The 18,562-nt window shown below is 41.9% G+C and overlaps 1 protein-coding gene across 1 annotated transcript; it reads right to left on the reverse strand.

The window, feature by feature from the left end:
• Window positions 1-1,437: 1,437 nt before the first annotated feature.
• Window positions 1,438-18,355, reverse strand: TADA1 (transcriptional adaptor 1). The gene is made up of 8 exons (XM_087437405.1): window positions 18,136-18,355; window positions 12,827-12,918; window positions 12,500-12,565; window positions 8,312-8,409; window positions 6,629-6,838; window positions 5,184-5,335; window positions 3,145-3,307; window positions 1,438-2,701 (listed from the first exon to the last, which is right to left on the reverse strand). Exons 1-8 carry the CDS (start codon window positions 18,207-18,209, stop codon window positions 2,549-2,551), a joined length of 1,008 nt encoding a protein of 335 aa, XP_087293531.1. The 5' UTR covers window positions 18,210-18,355; the 3' UTR covers window positions 1,438-2,548.
• Window positions 18,356-18,562: the final 207 nt, after the last annotated feature.

Below are 18,562 nucleotides of genomic sequence, written 5' to 3' on the forward strand. Positions count from 1 at the left end.
GAAGGAAATCCATAAAGGGATATTCATTTTCAATGAGTGGTAACATGCTAGCAAGTCGATGAACAGAACACTTAGTACTCGTTTTCATAAATTTCTTTCTTTAGAAATGAAAGCATGATGAACCTATATGCCCTTTCATGGTATGCTTTTGGTAAAATTAGTCCTGACAACTGACCATGTCCATAGATTCAGTTAAATAAGTAGTAGTCTACTCTCCAGGACATTTTTCCTTTTTTAAGCCATCAGAATTAAATGCTGAACCAATCTGTTGGCCACAGTATCTAAGTCTGACCCCTAAAACCAAGCTTCCTTACCCTAATTCTACATCCAGTGTAAGTCAGATGTGATGGACCACAGGCATTTACCTATAGTAAAAGTCAGATAATCCTTTAGAAAATCATTGTGAAATCCGTTGAGGAACATGCAGTCAATGGGGAGAAGAGTTGGAGGAGACGGGTGCTTGGTTGATCACAGCCATGGATGATAGAGGGGGTAACAATGTGCTGAGCCAGTGTTCAGGGTGCCTGGTATAAAGTAAGGTGGGCCTTAGCAGACCTGGTTTTGTAGTGATACATCTGTAGCTAAAAGTCATTACTGAAATTTCTGTAGGAAAAATAAGCTTTATTCTAAGTCTGAAACTATCGGGTTTCTAACAGCTTTTTTCCTCATTGAAATAGTTTTTTTTCTAAATGATGCTTGATAGTAAGCTTTCTCCGGATCCCACAGTTGGCAACGGTGCTCGAATTCAGGGGCTCTCTTGAAAAATCCGCCTAAGTATCACTGTCCTTTCCTGCCCTGCCCTCAACCCTGTCTCTTCAACTTCACAAAATGATTCTTGAGGAAAATCAGCATGGAAAGCAGATCTTAGAGTGTAGGCCCAAAACATGTGGCAAAGGGAGTCCTCTGGGGTCCTGTATTCCACCAGAGGAGGTGACTCTGCGGGGATTCAGGCCAGGTCCCAGAGAGGAGGAGTTTCTGTTTGGACTTCTAGGGAACCTGCCATTGCAAAGGGCAGCAGGGCACGCATGAGGCTCCTGGCTGCCTCGCCATCTATGGACACATGAAATTTAACACATACTTAGCATGAAGGCCCAGGTATATGGATAGTCCAAAACAAAACCACTACATTCAGTTAAGATGTCGCTTCAAATTCTTCCAAATCCTAAAAATTGCTGAGTATTATCTCATCTAAAACTCTAAAGGGCTTTTCAGACTTGTACCAAGAACTGAAAAGTAAGCTGTTTATTTTTCCTTTTTGGTCTTAATCTACACCTCACAAAAGGAAGAAATGACATACCTTAATTGGAATCTGCTTTTTAATCTTTCTCATCTAGTGCATTTCTTTTGAGAAGTCTCTGCTAAGATCTCATAAAGCAGGGCTTTTCACATTTCTGTAGAAGGCGGTATCTTTGTATGTTTACTTTAATAAACAAACAGTTTTCTCCCAAAAGGTTTATTTGTCACATTTAAAGTACAAAATCAAATACACAGATCCAGATATTAGACCATATACACATATCTATACATATATTATTTAGACCTACACAAACCCATCTGTACATTCTAATAGATCCACCAACACTATCTCGTGAGTAAAAAGCAACATCTTTCTAAAAAAATTAACTTGGTTATTAGTAACACTGTCAAATATAAGTTATTTTCACTTTATCATTTGAAAGGATAGAAACACGGTATTTCATAGGAATAGGGGAATTACCAGGTATAGATCCAGTATGTTTACATGGACTTCATAAAGCATATTCTGTAGGAGTAATGAACAGGTGAACCTGCCAATCAAAGTCGTCAGACATATTAACTCTATAAAAGAAACTTGAGTTATGAGAAGACATAAGGTTAATTAATTACAATCCAAGAGTTTTGTTTGTTTTGATTTAGGTTTGTAATACAAAGGAAGGACTTTATTTTGTCTAATAGCACAGCATTTCTAAGTCATATTTTCTATGGAGTTGTAATGAATTTTTAGGGAGCTACCTATATTTGTTAAAAATTAAACTGGTCACTAAAGGAGGTATCTAATTTTTAACACTGTGTAGGTTTATTTCAACCAAAATTCAAGAGCACAGTTCTTGAGGAGAAAGGCAGAAATTTTCGACTTGCCAGATACAGACTATATGATGTCAGTGAACACAGATGTCCTGCTGATCCTGGGGACTAAGTTCTAACAGCCTCTTTGTTCTAGGATGTCCTCTACCTCCCATGTAGACTAGAGGATACTAAGCCTCAGATGCCTGAACATCTCCATTCCAGGCACAGAATTTCATCAGTGCCGACTCCCATAATTGGGAAACACACACACACACAGACTCCCATAATTGGGAGGGAGGGGGACACACACACACACACGGCATTATCCAAGTCAGACTGATATGAATGGCTTCACAGTAGCCACACAAAACATACTCTGTCATGTTTCCATAGGAAAGGTCACATTTACACCACACACTTCAGTCTTGAAATGTGGACCCAAAGAACATTCGATTCTCAATAATCGCTGAACTTGCTGAGGGTCCCACCCTCAAATCCTAACTCAGCAGAGCAAAAGCCCCTCCTTGGCTGCCAAGCGCTGGCGGTGGACCTTGTCTTGCTGTAGCTCTTCATGGTTTGGGTGCCAGAGTTTCATGATGACCCTCTCAATGTTGAGAGCATACACAGTGTGCGTAGGAATGACTTCCCTGTGGACCTGGGATTACAAAATTAGCAAGTCTCCAATTATACCTCAATATCCTTATTTTTCCAACATATAAAATAAAAGGTTTAGATCAGCAAAACACTCACACAAAAGACGCACAAACCTATAAATTTTAAGCCAGAATCTAATGAATTCCAAACTAGATAACAAGAAAACAAGGAAATAACAAGGTTCTGAAATAGGAATAATGGAACAAGGGGACTTTTTTCCTTTTCTTTCTTTCATTGGGGAGGTGGGGGATGGGAGAGGTAAATTAGGAAGGACTCTTTCACCCAGGATTCGAAAAATGAGGCTAGTACTAACGGCTTTAATAACAAACAATAAAAACTGATGAAAAGCCTGGAAGTGGAAAAGCTACTGAGTATCTTTGTAGACTTGAAGAAACTTTGAACCTATCCATAAATCCAGGTAAACCTTAAAGAGCCAAGAGTTACCTGCAAAGCTTCAAAAAGGTCATACATGCTCACTGGAGGCAAAGATGCAGGCAGCGTGTCCCCAGAGCAGGCCAGCAGGAGCGCAGCCTGCTGCTCAGCATCATCAGGGGGCGGGTGAGACACTGGATTCTGACCAGCACAAGGAGCAGAAAAGGCTGGAGGGCTGAAAACAAAGTATTTTAGAAACATTCCCAGTAACTAAGAAGGAGAAAAGCGAAAACTAGGAGAGAAATGGGCTGCTAGAACACATCTTATTAAAAATATCTTAACATGAATTAGAAACCCAGTTATTCTTTAGCTAACATATACATGAAGAGTCTGTAATTTTAATTTTTAAAGGCACCCATTTGTCAGGCTGGAAACAAAATACAAGAGTAACACATTTACCCTCCCCCCCTCCACAATGTTAAAATATTTACTAAGCTCAGGATACTGAGCGAAAATTGTTTCCTGCCCTTAAAGAGCTTCTAGTCGGGGGAAAAAAAAAGACTTTAATTAAAGGTAAATCAAACTGAAAACAACTGACTTGAAGAGGAAAATAAATGGTATTGGAGACAAGAGGATCAAAAATAACAAGCAAGACAGGATACAGCACAAAAGAAGCAACAGGCAAAAACGGGGGGTGACGAAAACTAATCCAGATCCTGCAAATTTCTCAAAATGGGACCCAGATAACAACATCAGCTGGGAAGTCAGGCACACTTTTTGTATCACCATACAGTGGGAGATAACCTATACAATTCTGAAGAACAAAGAGGAGCTCAAACAACACTGAGGCGGCGGCTTGGAGGAAGGCACAGTGGGGCAGGAGCGTGGGTTCCGGCTCAGACAAAGGCAGCTCTGTTTGAGAAACAAGCAGCCCACAGTGAGGCAGGAGTCCTCCCAGGGACTGGCCAGCAGGAATGGGCGGCTCGGGAGGCCTGGAGGGTCATAGACACTGCTCCCAGCATTCACCCACTACAAGGAGCCACTTTTTTGGTTTGTTTTTCTCTAGAGAAGAATGACTTACAAATGAGAACAAACAATCCCAAACATATATGCCTAAATGAGATTGAGAAAGTAAATCTTCACATACAGCAATCTAAATAGTGAACCCAATTTAAGACAGTGCTCTTCAAAACAGGCCTTGGGAGCTGTGTCTAGGTCTTTGGAGCTATGAAATAGGCACTGGGACAGCCCCTCCATGTGGCGTCAACACTTTGCCCTGTCCAACTCTCTTCGTGTTCCCACCCTCCACCCTTTCCCATCACACCTCTTGCCCTCCCTTCTTGTTATTGCCTTCCCAATCACATTTCTCCCTCTGAACTTGTATCTCCCTATCATCTCTTCACCTCTTCTCCCTAACTAACCAGACACACAAAGTCCAGCACTCAGTTACCACAAGGAAAATTACATTGTTTTCTCTCTCCCAAAGGCTTAAAATTCAGACTAAATTTTTTTGGGGGGGAGGGAGAGAGGGAGGTGAGAGGGTGAAACAGAGAACACATGGGTGAAAGTATCCAGGTCATCTCATGAAGGGGTGACTCGGGACATTAGAGATCCTGGGAGCCCGGAGACCAGAGCTGAGACCAGACATGCACAACAGGGTGACACCCAGCACAGGCCACTATCTTGAGCTGCAGCTACAAAAGCCAGGTGAGGACCTGGAGGAACATCTACCCCCCCCCCCCTTCACGAAACCCAACCCCGACCCAACAATCAGAGGCCCACCTCCACCTCCAGGCAGGTGCTGCCCCTCGGAAGCCATCAGGACGCACCGCCCGAGGGAAGTACTCCATTCCACCTCAGAACGTAGGGGGCATTCACATTAAACCACATGCAGCAATCAAACTCTGCAACCTCACTTCTGATAAAGAGTACCAAAATAACCCATGAGTTATCATGGAAGGATGCAACTTCAGAAAATAAAACTGTACTGTTCTCAAAGGTACCTCAGACTTACTGAACACAATACCCAGTTATTGAATAGTGGTCTACTACAGAATAGTGGTGTAACAACTAGAAAGGATGGACGAAAAATCACAGGAAACTTCCTGTACCTTTCTATTAAGCTGTTGTAAGCTACTACACTATTCTTCAGGTACGGCTGTGGGGTCACATTGCTACCAAAGGCATATTTAAAATGACCATCACGTAACCGATAGGCTTTCCTTCTTGATACAACCGATGTCAATATATCTTTAAGGTGATTCTGTAAAAACAAGAAAGAAAAGAAAAAAAAGCATGAACTCCTCTTTAAAAGCAAATCATAAAACTTCCACTGACCAAAAAATGTTTACTGGCATTTAGTGGACGGAGATGTGGGACAGTCTAGCATGTGCTGGAACCAAATCAATGTTCACTAAAGAGCCACAGAGCCACCCCAGAGTAGGGGTACAGGACAGAGGGAGACGCACTATTTTTATTTAGTTCTATTTAAGACGGGCTTACTCTACACAAAATTTATTAAAGAGGTTTTTATAACTCTAAATTGGCTCCTCTCTCTCAAAAATGATTTTCATATAGCTTTAAATAAAAGTACAAAAATAAATAAATATATAATTTTTCTAAAACAGGCAAACTACCTTGAAACTTGGTTTAAAATGAGACAAAAAGTTTCAAGGTCTGGGATTTAATGGTCATAGTGCCCAATCTACTAAAATCCTTGCAAGGAAAGAACCCCGGCTCTCTCAAAAGTCACATAAACAGCAGATATATAGGAAATAAACAAAAATAGGTATTTAATATCTCTTGACCTTTATGAGAGCCAAGTACATAAGAGAGGGCTGGAGAATGTCATGAGAACAGAGACAGAACTAGTCCCCGCCCACTGTATTAGGGGGAGCCAAGACCAGGCATGGTGGTGCTTCAATTATACCACTAACATCACCTCACACTAGGACTTCATGGTACAATTCATAGTTTCCACACACAGAATCTGTTTAATGTCTATAACTTCATGAGGCACTGTTAGAATCTGGGAGGGACAGGTGAGGAAACGGAGGCCCAGAGAAGGGAAAGCAGTTACCCGCCGTCACCTGACAGCACCTGTGCACCACAGACCTCAATGTATTTGTTTTGTCAAATAACTAAATGAATAAAACGACGGATGAAAGTGTGCGCTGAGACAAGAATCCCACTGTTCAGACGCCAAGTCTAACGCTCTTCAAATGCTGTACCACAACAAAAACCGTGATTTTAATCTTTAGGATTCTCAATCTCATTTTTTTCCCTTAAAAACTATTCCCTTGTTGACAAATTAAACCTCAGATGGAGCAGAAGTGTTATGCCCTAAGTAACCTTTCTGAAAAGCTTGGTCTGATAGCTGAAGGCAACTGTCTGGATTGTGATGTGTTTCTCCCCTCAGAAGAAAACAACTTCAATGATGACAATTCTGAGATCAGAGTGACACTTTGGCTCTTTTCTTGCAGTACCAACTTTCAACAACACACACAAGCTCATCACATCCAATCTATAAAACTGTTTCTGCCACCAGCAAACCAACCTCCACGGCATAGACCACAGCTGAGACAGCCTCCTCGGTGACGTTGTCCAGCCCGTGCTCGTAAGCCGTCACTATCATTCTCCCTTCCAGCTGACCCCGGGTGGGCAGCATCATCGTATGGGAACAAAGTTTCAAGTCATCATCATCTTGGGGATCCTTTGCCACAAACTGCTGGGCTCCCGAGAGGGGGTTTTGAGGCTGGAATCTATGCTATGGGTAAGAAAACTTTTCAAAATTACTCATCACAGTGCAAGTAATAAGACACAAAAAAAGTAACCAATGTATTAGACTTGAGATACTACAAATTAATGCCATCAAAACCCTACCACAGGGGCTAAAAAAAAAAAAGCAAGTCATGTACAAACATCAAAGATTCACACCCATTACATGGTAATAATGAAGACATGAATTAAAGGGAGTAATGGCAGTATGCATAGCAGTTTATTCTATTCAATCAATACCTTGGTAATCACAGACTATATGGCTCTGTGCTAAAAATAACAGGGAGAAGATGAAGATATAAAACTATTTTCAAATAAGTCAGAGCATTTTAAATATACTTGTAAGTAAGCAGGTTCTGAAAGTATAAATATATAATTAATGCTTTAATTAAGTCCTAAAAAGCCTAGATAACCAATATAACAGATCTAACAACAAATATTCCACAATAATGTTGCATAATATAACTATTTAGTTACCATTATCTCCCACTTACAATTCTCAGCAGAGAATCTAAGACACAGTCATACTAATTATTTAAAATAGTTTTTCTCAATCTTTTTCCACTCATAAAACCTCAGCCTTCCTCTGGGAGATCTGACAGCCCATTTATATTGTCCATCGTCAGTGGGAGATATGCCACTAGTAGCTTGTGCTTAAGCCCAACATATAAGTTTTTGTAGCAAATATGGCTTGTCCCTGTTTGAAGTTTGTATCATAAAAGCAACACTTGTTGTTTTTTCCATTTTCCAAGTATAAAACTGTATTTTATATCACACATGCCTTTTTAAACTAAGTGTGCCTCTCTGGAGATACTGATGCCCTCCAGGTTGAATATTATTAATATAAAACATAAAGCAAAGGTAGAAATAAATCAATGTTTGTTGATGGTAATCAATAAAGCTATCAATACCCAGTCAAATCTATAAAAGGGATAATTTTGGGAAACTTTGTTCTCTTGATGTACACTGGAAAAAGCAAGCTATTCTAAAATGTTTACAAATTTTACAGCCAAATGCCTTCATAAATTCTCTGCTGATCCCCAGAAGGCTCAGGACCTAGCTGGGTATCACCAGGATCCTGCCAGAGGCCTCCAGGCCTCCTAGACCCTTGGAACAGAAGTCTTTTCAATCTGAGAAACATTATTCAATCCAAAAAAATATTTAAGAGGAGAAAGAACACAGGTATAGTTTTTGAATCATTGAAAAATTATCAGGTACTGATGATAACATTAACATGCATGCAATAACAAACTAGAATTATAAAAATTCAGACACCTGGGACTCACAATCTTTGAAACCCTCACCAACTTCAAGTACAGTAACACCCTGTCTCCCCAAATCACGCCCCCTTTTATTTCAACTCTACTACCAACAATTTAATATTCATTTAATAACTAAAGCCAGTGCCACCACACCAGTGCTTAAATCAGCCGTTACCAAGATCTACTGAAGAACAACCTACGTCAAACTTCTGACGAACAGAAGAAAGCTTCCTCTTTCCCTTTGGTTTTCCAGGTTTGGCTGCAGAGCCCCCTGTCCAGGGCAGAGATCCAGCGCCCTCTATGAGACAGAAAAATAACAACCATGCGAGAAAACAGTGACAACTGATAACTGCTAAATTTGTTTTCATTTTGGGCTAAAAAAGTATGGAATGCTCAAGTGATGAAAATAAACAATAAATGCTTCAATTCAGATCTTCTCTTTCTACTTCTGTAAACAAAACTATAAATTCTCTCAAATCACATTTTTTCTAGCTGTAACCAAAATTATTCTTTTAAGAAGACAAATTTGTTTTTCATATTTTTAATTAATGTTTATTGTGTGTTTTGTTTATTAGTAGCAGCAGTACTATAAAAGTAGGACAGAATTTTCTAGTTCAAGATGATGAACTGAGCACAGGCATTCATCTGCTCTCTCTTCTAAGACCTCACTAAGAAGGACAATAGAGGAAAGTAAAGGGCACACAGCCACAACAGAGATAAGGAAGAAAATGAGTGGCAGACAAGATGAGATCTCAACACATTTCAAGGAAGGGCAAAAAAGGTGCTGACTTACAAAGCAGACACATGGAAGCTGCAACCTAGGCTAGGCAAGGTTGGTGAATGAGGCGGAAGCAAGTCAACCCGCCTAGTAGAAATCCACAAAGAATCTGCATCCGGAGAAAGTGAAACCAGGAGGGATCAGTAAAGCTAAAAACAAGATTAACGGAAGGTCTGTATTCAAAAGTCATCCACACAAACCCCGTCCCTCACCCCCAGGACTGGGCTCAGTAAAAAACAAAAATGCAGGGTCCCTTGTCCAAAAACTAAGAATTTCAAGACAACCACAGCAGAACTCTAAACCAAGTGGGGGGCCCTCCTAAGTTGATGGGCAGTTCCTGGCCCAGGAAGCCAGCTCTGCTCACTCCCATACATAGCACAACATTTACAACAGGTTGGGGGGAGGGTGGAGAGAGAATGGAGGACTCTTCTTTAGTGAAATACAACACAATTTCTGGGATTTACTGAGGTAGCTGGTATGGATGCTGGCACCCTAGAGCACAGCTCACTGCACACTAGCATTTGAGGAAGGCCAGTGTAATAGCTGGCCTCCTCTCAGCTCCCTCTGAAGCAAAATCTCCAGGCAGTTTTACGCTTCATTCTTAAACATGATCACCAGACATCTGACGACAATCTGTAACATGACAAGAAAGACCAAGCTAAACAAAGCTAAAAAGACCAAGCTAAACAAAAAGTAAAGGTCCTAGAGATAAAGAATTCAGGCAACACAAAGGACTTCGAAAAATTTCTAACTGGCATCCTCAGAGAAGTCTGAGAAGACGCGTATCCATAAAACAAAAAGAAGATGCTATAAAAATTGCTTAAAGAATGCATTGGACAGAAAGGCTGAAAGATAAACTCACGAAACACAGAGCAATAAGACGAGACAGATGTTGAAAATCAGTGAATCCAGAAGGAGATTTAAGCATTCTATGAGGAGCTATGGAGGTCCCACCAGAAAAGGAAAGAACAAAAGTAGTTGTCTTGGAGAACAGGTCTAGCGGTGGGAAGAAGCTTTTCATTATAAGAGCTTCTATACTATTTTTTTTAACCATGAACATATATAGTTTAGTATTAAAGAAAAAAATCAAAGTAATATAAGCTTATTATAGCACACTTGGGAAAAAAACACCCCTAAAAAACTTAAGAAAGAAAAAGAAATCACCCATCATCCTAGCAAAACATTATTTCCATTTTGATGTTTTTGGAAGGATGAGTTTTTAAAGCTTTGAAAAAAAATACTCCAAGTTCCTCAGTTAAAAAAGAACAGTTTGGGAAGTCAAGTCCCTCTTCTCCTTCACTTTAAGTGTCTTTGGCACACCCACATCTCACTTGATAGGGTCAGCCAATCTTAGATATGTCCCAAATAAATCTATGCCTGATAAATGGAACTGGGTGTCAGGTGACGTTGTGTGGCCAAATCCTCCGGGTGAGGAAGCAAAGCATGGTAAGGGCTGACTCCGACAATAAGGAGGGCTTTACAGCAACAGTTAGATTCTGGTTTGGAGTCAACACTTCCACCTACTAGTTAGATAGGGCCTCTGGTTAGTTTTTATTTTCTTTTGTTTTGTCTTCTCTTCTCTGAAGTTTGTTTCCTCATCTATAAAAAGCAGCTAATAATAGCTACCCTGAAGAGTTGTCGAGGATTAAAGATAATGCATGTAAAGTGTCTAGCGCACTGTGCTCAATAAATAATATTATTATAATCGTCTTTCCTGCCTAGCTTAGAAAAATAGAAAACAACTCACCCACAATTATTATAAGGACAGAGAACTATATTTCTATATTTTACTTTTAATAGAAATCATCTCTTTGTTGCCAGCAAATATTAATTTCATTATGAGGAAATATGTCTGGGGTGTTTGATGGAGAAATAACCTCTCAAATTCCAAACGTTTCTTCATTTACTTTATTTTTTTATAATTTTATTTATTTATTTATTTTTCCCCCAAAACCCCAGTAGATAGTTGTATGTCATAGCTGCACATCCTTCTAGTTGCTGTATGTGGGACGCAGCCTCAGCATGGCCGGACAAGCAGTGTGTTGGTGCGCGCCCAGGATCCGAACCCTGGCCACCAGCAGCGGAGCGCGCGCACTTAACCGCTAAGCCACGGGGCCGGCCCTCTTCATTTACTTTAAAATAACCAATGACACACATTCAAGAATATCAAAGGGTTTATTTAATTAAAATCAGCCACCTACACTTACTAATACCACTTCATTTTGTTTGGCATTTTTTATTTTTAAAAGCACTTTTTCACATGTCCTTTCATCTGCTTTTTTATAACCCTGTAGGGTAGATATAAATGCTTCTATTTTATGAATGTGAAAGCTAAGAACACCCAAAAACATTATCTAAGCCAGTTGCAAAATCTAAACCTGAACCCAAGTCTCCTGACTCCTACCAACCAGGGTTTTTATTTCTGATAATTCCACTTATCTTCTGGGTGTGTGGCACTCTAGAATATAAGTACCTAAAAAGTAAGATCTAGTCCTCACAAGGTTGGCTCTTCCGATCACATTAAATTTTATACAATGAAGTAGATTATGATCTAACTGGCTCAAGTCCACTTCTGTCTAAATTAAGCAGAACATCAGAGCTCTGACACAGTGTGACTGAAGGGAGGGGTCTGGGGAGGGCCAGGAGAGGCAGCCGCTGCTCCAACACCAACCTCCAGAAACAACGCTCACTGTTCACTACTCTTCACACCAAGGGCAGCTTATCTGAGTGTGGAGGAACTAGGCTTCAGGAGATCCTCTCTAAATTCGTTATCACACAATAGTGAGGGACGGTACAAAATACTAGCCATTTCTACATAAACATGGGCTTTTAAATGATCATGAGAATCACCACAGGCCCTTTAAAAACAAAAAAATTAAACTTGATCTATAGCAGGAGGTACCAATGAATCCAAGTTTTTAACAAGAGCCCAGGATAAATTGTATCATGAGGCAAATTTTTAACATATTTAAGTATTTGTTTTTGACTAACTGATTAAAATAAGATGGTTGAAAGAGGTTACTCGTACCACTTAAGCTCCAAAGAATTAGGGGCAGAGGGTCGGTGTTTCTCTCCCTGCCTATTCAGGTCGAAGCGGCAGATTCAGCTCCACCCCTCCCCAACACGCTGCTCTCCACTCCCTTTAGTTCTGCACTGACAATCAGCCCACACACGCTGAAGCTCCAACCTTCCAGGGCTAACATCTCATTCCAGAAGGCAAGTGCAAGTCCAGGTTCTCAACATGTGCTGTGGTTCCCCACCAAGTACCTCGTCCTCCCTCTATCTAACGAAACCCTCTCCCAGCACCAACCACCCTCTCTTCATTCCTCTCAACTTCTTCATCCCAACCACCCACCCATTTCTTCCCCTTTGCTCACGTGATCTACATCCAGCTGAGTGGGGAGTAAAGACCAAAAGTCAGTGTAAGGACAGGGAAATAGCCTGCTTTACAAGGTTCTATAAAAGAATGTGTACCTACATAATAAAATTTTTCTTCTGAGCAGCTCAAAGAACAGTTCATTTGCAAACACGCCATCCGTGAAAGGAAGCTAAAGCTCAGTGCTCCGTGGCCTTCCTGACTGACATCCCTGGACTCTTGCCACCCCCTTACCTGGTGTAGACACCAAAATCTGACAACGCGTGAGAATAGCCAGGAGGAAATCGTTGTGAGAATGGACTGAAAAAGGGAAGATTGTCATATGTCAAATACAAAATATTTACAACATACGGAAACCACTATTTTAGTCTAGCTTTTAAGGATTTTGGATATCCCCTACTCTGCCATTCTTTATACTTAATTTTAAATATCCACATTATTAAAATGAACTTACGCATCACTAAAACCAAATTTTATTTTTTAAGTGAAAAAGATTTTAATTTATTGCAAATCTGGGAAAACTTCGGAACAGTAAAATAACTCCCCAGATAATTTTTTTACCATTATCCTGCGTGAGAAGTCTATGAGCTTCAAGGTCAAACTCTTCTTTGCTGATCTTCTGCTTGAACCACAACTTTAAGTTAGCCCAGTATCTGCAGAGGCAGAAACAATATTAAGAACCACAGGGTTTGCTTCTCTCCCAAGTTCACCTTACCTGCTCCAACTCCCAGGGAAGGAAATTTTGCATTCCCTGGTGTTATGGGCTGAACTGTATCCCCCAAAAAAATTCATACGTTGAAGCCCCAACCCCAGTACTTTAGAATGTGACTATATTTGGAGACAAGGCCTTTAAAAAGGTAATGAAGGAGCTGGCCCCATGGTGGAGCAATTAAATGCAAACGCTCCACTGCTGGCGGGCTGGGTTCGGATCCCGGGCGTACACCGACGCACTGCTTGTCAAGCCACGCTGTGGCGGCGTCCCACATAAAAGTAGAGGAAGATGGGCACTGATGTTAGCTCAGGGCCAGTCTTCCTCAGCAAAAAGAGGAGGACTGGCATGGACGTTAGCTCAGGGCTGATCTTCCTCACAAAAGAAAAAAAGGTAATGAAGTTAAAATGGAGTCGTTAGGTTGGGCCCTAATCCAATGTGCCTGCTGTCCTTACAAGAAGAGATTAGGACACACGGAGAGAGGGAGAGACACACCAGACAATGGCCATCTACAAGCCCAGGGGAGAGGCCACAGAAAAAAACACCCCTGCCGACACCCGAATCTCAGACTTCCAGCTTCCCTAAACTGTCAGAAAACAAGGTTCTGTTGTTTAAGCCACTCTGTCTGTGGTATTTCGTTATGGCAGCCCTAGCAAACTAACACACCTAGGAATCAGAATAACACTGGAAGAAAAAGGAACGAAAGTCCTTCCTAAGAGGGAATGACAGGTAGTCACAGAATTGGAGTCATGAGTCACTGAGCCAAAAACCACAGCTGTCCCTTTCCTTCCTCACTGTCGCCTTTCTAAAGGACCTACTCCCTAGAATCCTACATTTAAGGTTTACATTTTAAAAGTATTATTAAAAGTATTATTAACTATAGTTAATAATACTGCATAGCATATTTGAAAGTTGCTAAGAGAGTAGATCTTAAAAGTTCTCACCACAAGAAAAATTGTTTTAACTATGTATGGTGAGGGATGTTAACTAGACTTATTGTGTTGATCATTTTGCAATGTATACAAATATCAAATCATTATGTTGTACACCTGAAACTAATACAATGTTATGTGTCAGTTATATCTCAACAAAGAAAAAGATTTATATTTTTAAAATGTCTGTGTGTTAGGGGTTGGGTAGTGGTCATTAAAGCTGATTCTGAGCGACCTCTTTCCTTTCAAATGAACTCAAGTTTCAATCTAACTGGCTGAAGTAATGGGTTTCTAAAACACCTCACCACAAAGAACATACCCGTGGATATGAGAAATTTAGTGGTTTTTAAAGTGAAAACCAACCACTTGTCATAAAAATTACTAGTTAACTGGCAGGAAAAAAAAGAATCAATCTTTTACACCTTAACGACATTATTAGAAATAGGAATAAAATATATGATTTTTCACAACCACACCCCCTTGCTTCAGTGCTTAAGGAAGCTGCTCTTTGTTCACAGAGCTGGATGAAAAATTACTCAGTATACAGCTTACATCACTTTCAATTCACACTTAGCTACTTTCTAATGCTCATTTGAGTTCCTGACAGAAAAAAAGGAAACATTTCCTAACGAGCTGGTTAAATGCTCTCACTGCCTGGTTATACCCACGGCAAGGCTTCTCCTGCACAGACTAACTTCAAGTCGTCTTAGCGTGTATCTCTGTATGTAACTGGCTATGTATGTATGTAATTGCATGCAAAGGTTTGGCTTCATGTGCTTTTCTTTTTTTTTTTTTTTCACAAGAAAACCCACAGCTTTAATGGAGTCTTCAGGTTGCCCAAGACTCATTTCACTCAACAGCAAAACACATTTAGTTCTAGAGCTCAGCACACTTTTTACTGATATTCACACACTCATTAGTCAATAATAACTTCCCAACAGTGGACACTTAAATGCTCTTTTTTTTAAGGACAGGAAAAATTACGAACATTTATTAATGAAATAAAGCTCCACAGAAAAACAAAAGTCTTTTCTATCCCATTCTATCCAACAAAAGAGGATAACAACATGAGAAAAACTGCATTATTGAAAATCCCTGTATCACTATTTTATAAGAAAGATGCAAATAAATCCATATTTGAGTGTGTGAACTTGTTCCAGAACGAAGACAAGGCTCCACCAGGAGGCTCTGCCAACGTGATACCATCTATTTCATCCAGTGGCAAACTTTCCAACCCAGAGAGCCAGCAGTGGCTGTCCAGAGTTGGAAGACGTGCTCCCCAATCCTGGTCCCTGTGTGGACTCCCTGGACACCCACGGACAAATGACTGCTTTCCTTAACAATACCAAAAACAAAGTTAGTCGACCTCTAGGAAGGTGAGGTGATGGCTGACAAGTATAAGTGGGTCAGACTAGGAAGCAGTGGAGACACCTGGAGAAAAATGACATGGGACCAAGCCATCAGAAAAATTAAGCACCTATTTGAACATGACACTCTACTGGATACTATACAAAGTGAGTGAGCTAGCAGAGCCCATGTCTCTCTAGAAGCTGATGTGGGCATACCACCTGACACAAGGGACATTCGGACCACTGGATAAACGGAAAACAACTCACACCCGAGTTCCTTATACACCATATGTTTTACCTACCACCAAGGACCACATTTAAATGGTCAGGTTGTACAAACCAAAGCAAAGTATGCATGAAAGAAATGTGAGAAATCAATGTATAGCAGTATTATAGACTGTTCAACCAAGAGGCACTTTTTAAGGAGCAGAAGGGGAAAAAGACAACGAGAGAATGGAGAAACACCGACCACCACTGTACCACGAACTGTCCCTGGCACAAGCGCATTCTGACTGCATTGTTAGTGGAGATTCATGCTACAGGTGCATCCAATTTAGCTTCAGCATCTGTCTCTGACCAACGTCTGACAGCCAACATTGGCCTTTAAAGACCAAATAGAGAATACCAACTTCGACATTTCTGGCAACCCTGAACCTGTGTGATGAGCGTGGGATCAGAGGTCACCATCACATCTCATCAGTCAATTAAACACACAAGCCAGGGCCTTCAGATTCATTGTAGTATGGAAACATTCACTTTCAAATATTTGTAAGCATCCTAGATGTAACAGAGTGAAAAGTCTATTGTGCTTAAAAAATATATAAATTTTAGCAGTCAGTATTACAAAAGTGAACAAGCTATAGTTAATGAAGGTGAAAGCTGTCAATTTTACCTATTAAAATAATTAAGAATTTTTAATTAATTAAATAAGCAAAGAAATAGACTGACAGTAAACATGAATATTAAAACATGACTTTAGGCGCTGGCCCCTGGCATAGCGGTTAAGTGCGCGCGCTCCGCTGCTGGCGGTGGGGCTCGTGTCAGGCCATGCTGTGGCCACGTCCCACATAAAGTAGAGGAAGATGGGCACGGATGTCAGCCCAGGGCCAGTCTTCCTCAGCAAAAAAAGAGGAGGATTGGCAGATGTTAGCACAGGGCTGATCTTCCTCACAAAATAAATAAATAAATAACTTTAGGTAGAACATTTTATCTTTGGAAGTCAATAAATGTTCATTAAAAAATAATTAGGGGCCTGCCCAGTGGCAAAGCAGTTAAGTTCTGGGGTTCAGCTTCGGTGGCCTGGAGTTCACCGGTTCGGATCCCAGCGCAGACAGACACATGGCTCATTAACCCACGCTGAGGTGGGGTCCCACAAAGAAGAACTAAAGGACCTATGACTAGGATATACAACTATGTACTCGGGCTTTGAGGAGAAAAAAGAAAAAAAAGAGGAGGATTGGCAACAGATGTTAGCTCAGGGTCAATCTTGCTCAAAAAAAAATAATAATTATACCAAAATAATAGATGAGATTTTAATTCTAGTGTTTGTAGAAGTTTGATTTAATAACGTTCATAATATTAAAATAATCTTTATAAGAATTATATTTTGTTTTCAGTTATTCCAATCAGGCCATGGGTATTTCAAGAAGTCTTACACAGGAATTCTGCATATCATGTTAGGATGAAATACAGATGGTCGACTCGGCCACCCCAAAATTTCACAAGAAGGAAAAACTCTAAAAATCACGTATGACATCCAAGTTAAGTAACTTCAATTCAGTCAAAATAAAGACTATGAAGATGGGAAGAAGAAAGAACAAATATTTTATTCCTCCAGCAACATCATCCGAAAGTGAGCATCTATTGAGTAATGCAAATATGCAGAATATCACAGAAGCCATCTAGCAGCAACAACACAAGTATTATAATTCTAAACGTTTAAAATTTGCTTCCTGTATTTTTGAAAAATAAAACTGTAATAACAATTAATGTTTTGAAAATTTCCAAACGCATCCTTGTATCTCAGACGTTCCTTCTATGATATTATTTGGCTTCGGCCTCGGCTGAATTATTGATTCTACACTCGGCCATTCAGCTTCTGACCCGACTGCACGCTGGGGCCCCTGCCTGGGCGCCTCTGCGGTCCTTTGCCACCTCCTGGAAGGGATCAGAGCCAGGAACCAGACGTGAGGGTCCCATCCCTGCAACGACTTTTGAACAGTCACTTAACCTGTCTAGATCTCAGTCTTCTCATCCATCAAATGGGAATAATAACTGTACCTACCTCACGTCTCTGTTGTGAGGATAAGATGAGATAGTACATTTACAGCGCTTAAAAGGTGTTCAATACATGCCCGCTACTGCTATCACCACTGTAACTGCAGTGGTGTTCGGTGCCTATTATTTTACCGGAGGGTGTGATGCCTTCCGAAATTGCTGTCAGTGCTCTCACCGATAGTGCCTACACTTCACCCAAGCTCAACAAGCCTCCGCCTCCAGGAAGCCCTGCGGCCTCCCTGTGCGGGCTCCGGGTCACTCGGGCCTCCCGCGTCCCGCGCCGGGGCCGCACCCGCTCGATAGGCCCTTGGGCGTGAGGTGGGTTTCTCCCGCCCCCCCACGCCCCTAGCCCCAGGGCAGAGAGTCCCGGGCGAAGGCGCCCGCCCGGGTCCCGCGAGCCAGGGGCGCCCGGCCCCTCCGTGGGGGCAGTCCCGGTGTCCCGCTCGGCCCCGACCGGAGAAACCCGGAGGTCCCGCCGCCCGCCACGCGAGGCTGCACAGGCCTCGCGGCGGTGGACCGTCTAGGGGTGGGTGGGTGAGTGGGCAGCCCGAGGCCAGGGCGCGCCCGCGCGGAGGCCGGAGGCTGCGCCCGCACAGCTCTTACTGTTTCACGTTGTCCCCCAGGGCCTCGCTCAAGTTCTTCTTGGCCGCCTCCAGCTCGCTCACGAAGGTCGCCATTGCTCCCACGTCTCAGCCCGACCGCAGACCGCTCAGCCACAGCGACCAACAACCGAAAAGTCAACCCGGCCAAGGCCTAGGCTCCGGAGGCCCAGTCCGCTCGCGTTCGTCCCGCCCCTAATCGCTCAGAAGGCGTTTGTTTGGTTTTCGGCTCCGCCCGCCTTTCTGAAGAGAAAGTGCGGAGCCAAATTCGGCGTTTTCTGCGTCCTCCTCCTCCTGCCCCTCGAGTCACGTGAGCCACCTCGCCTGGCGCTCCCGCGCGCAACCTATATGCGCCCGCCCGGCCCGGCTGCAGCGGGTGTCGTTTGAGCTGGGTGAGGAGCTTCCCGTCCGGGTCAGAAAGGGAATGCAGT

Source organism: Ceratotherium simum, chromosome 2 (assembly GCF_057802395.1).
Source record: "Ceratotherium simum simum isolate JZ-2026a chromosome 2, ASM5780239v1, whole genome shotgun sequence".
NCBI classification, from domain to species: Eukaryota; Metazoa; Chordata; class Mammalia; order Perissodactyla; family Rhinocerotidae; genus Ceratotherium; species Ceratotherium simum.

What these genes read in the sequence shown, in the direction of transcription:
- TADA1 (XM_087437405.1), bottom strand. Translation starts at nt 18,209, where the DNA reads ATGGCGACCTTCGTGAGCGAGCTGGAGGCGGCCAAGAAGAACTTGAGC. An exon ending in ACTTCTCACGCAGGATAATG is followed by an intron (nt 12,566 to 12,826) that starts GTAAAAAAATTA and finishes TCCCTTTTTCAG; the next exon opens with TCCATTCTCACAACGATTTC. An exon ending in GATTTTGGTGTCTACACCAG is followed by an intron (nt 8,410 to 12,499) that starts GTAAGGGGGTGG and finishes TCTGTCTCATAG; the next exon opens with AGGGCGCTGGATCTCTGCCC.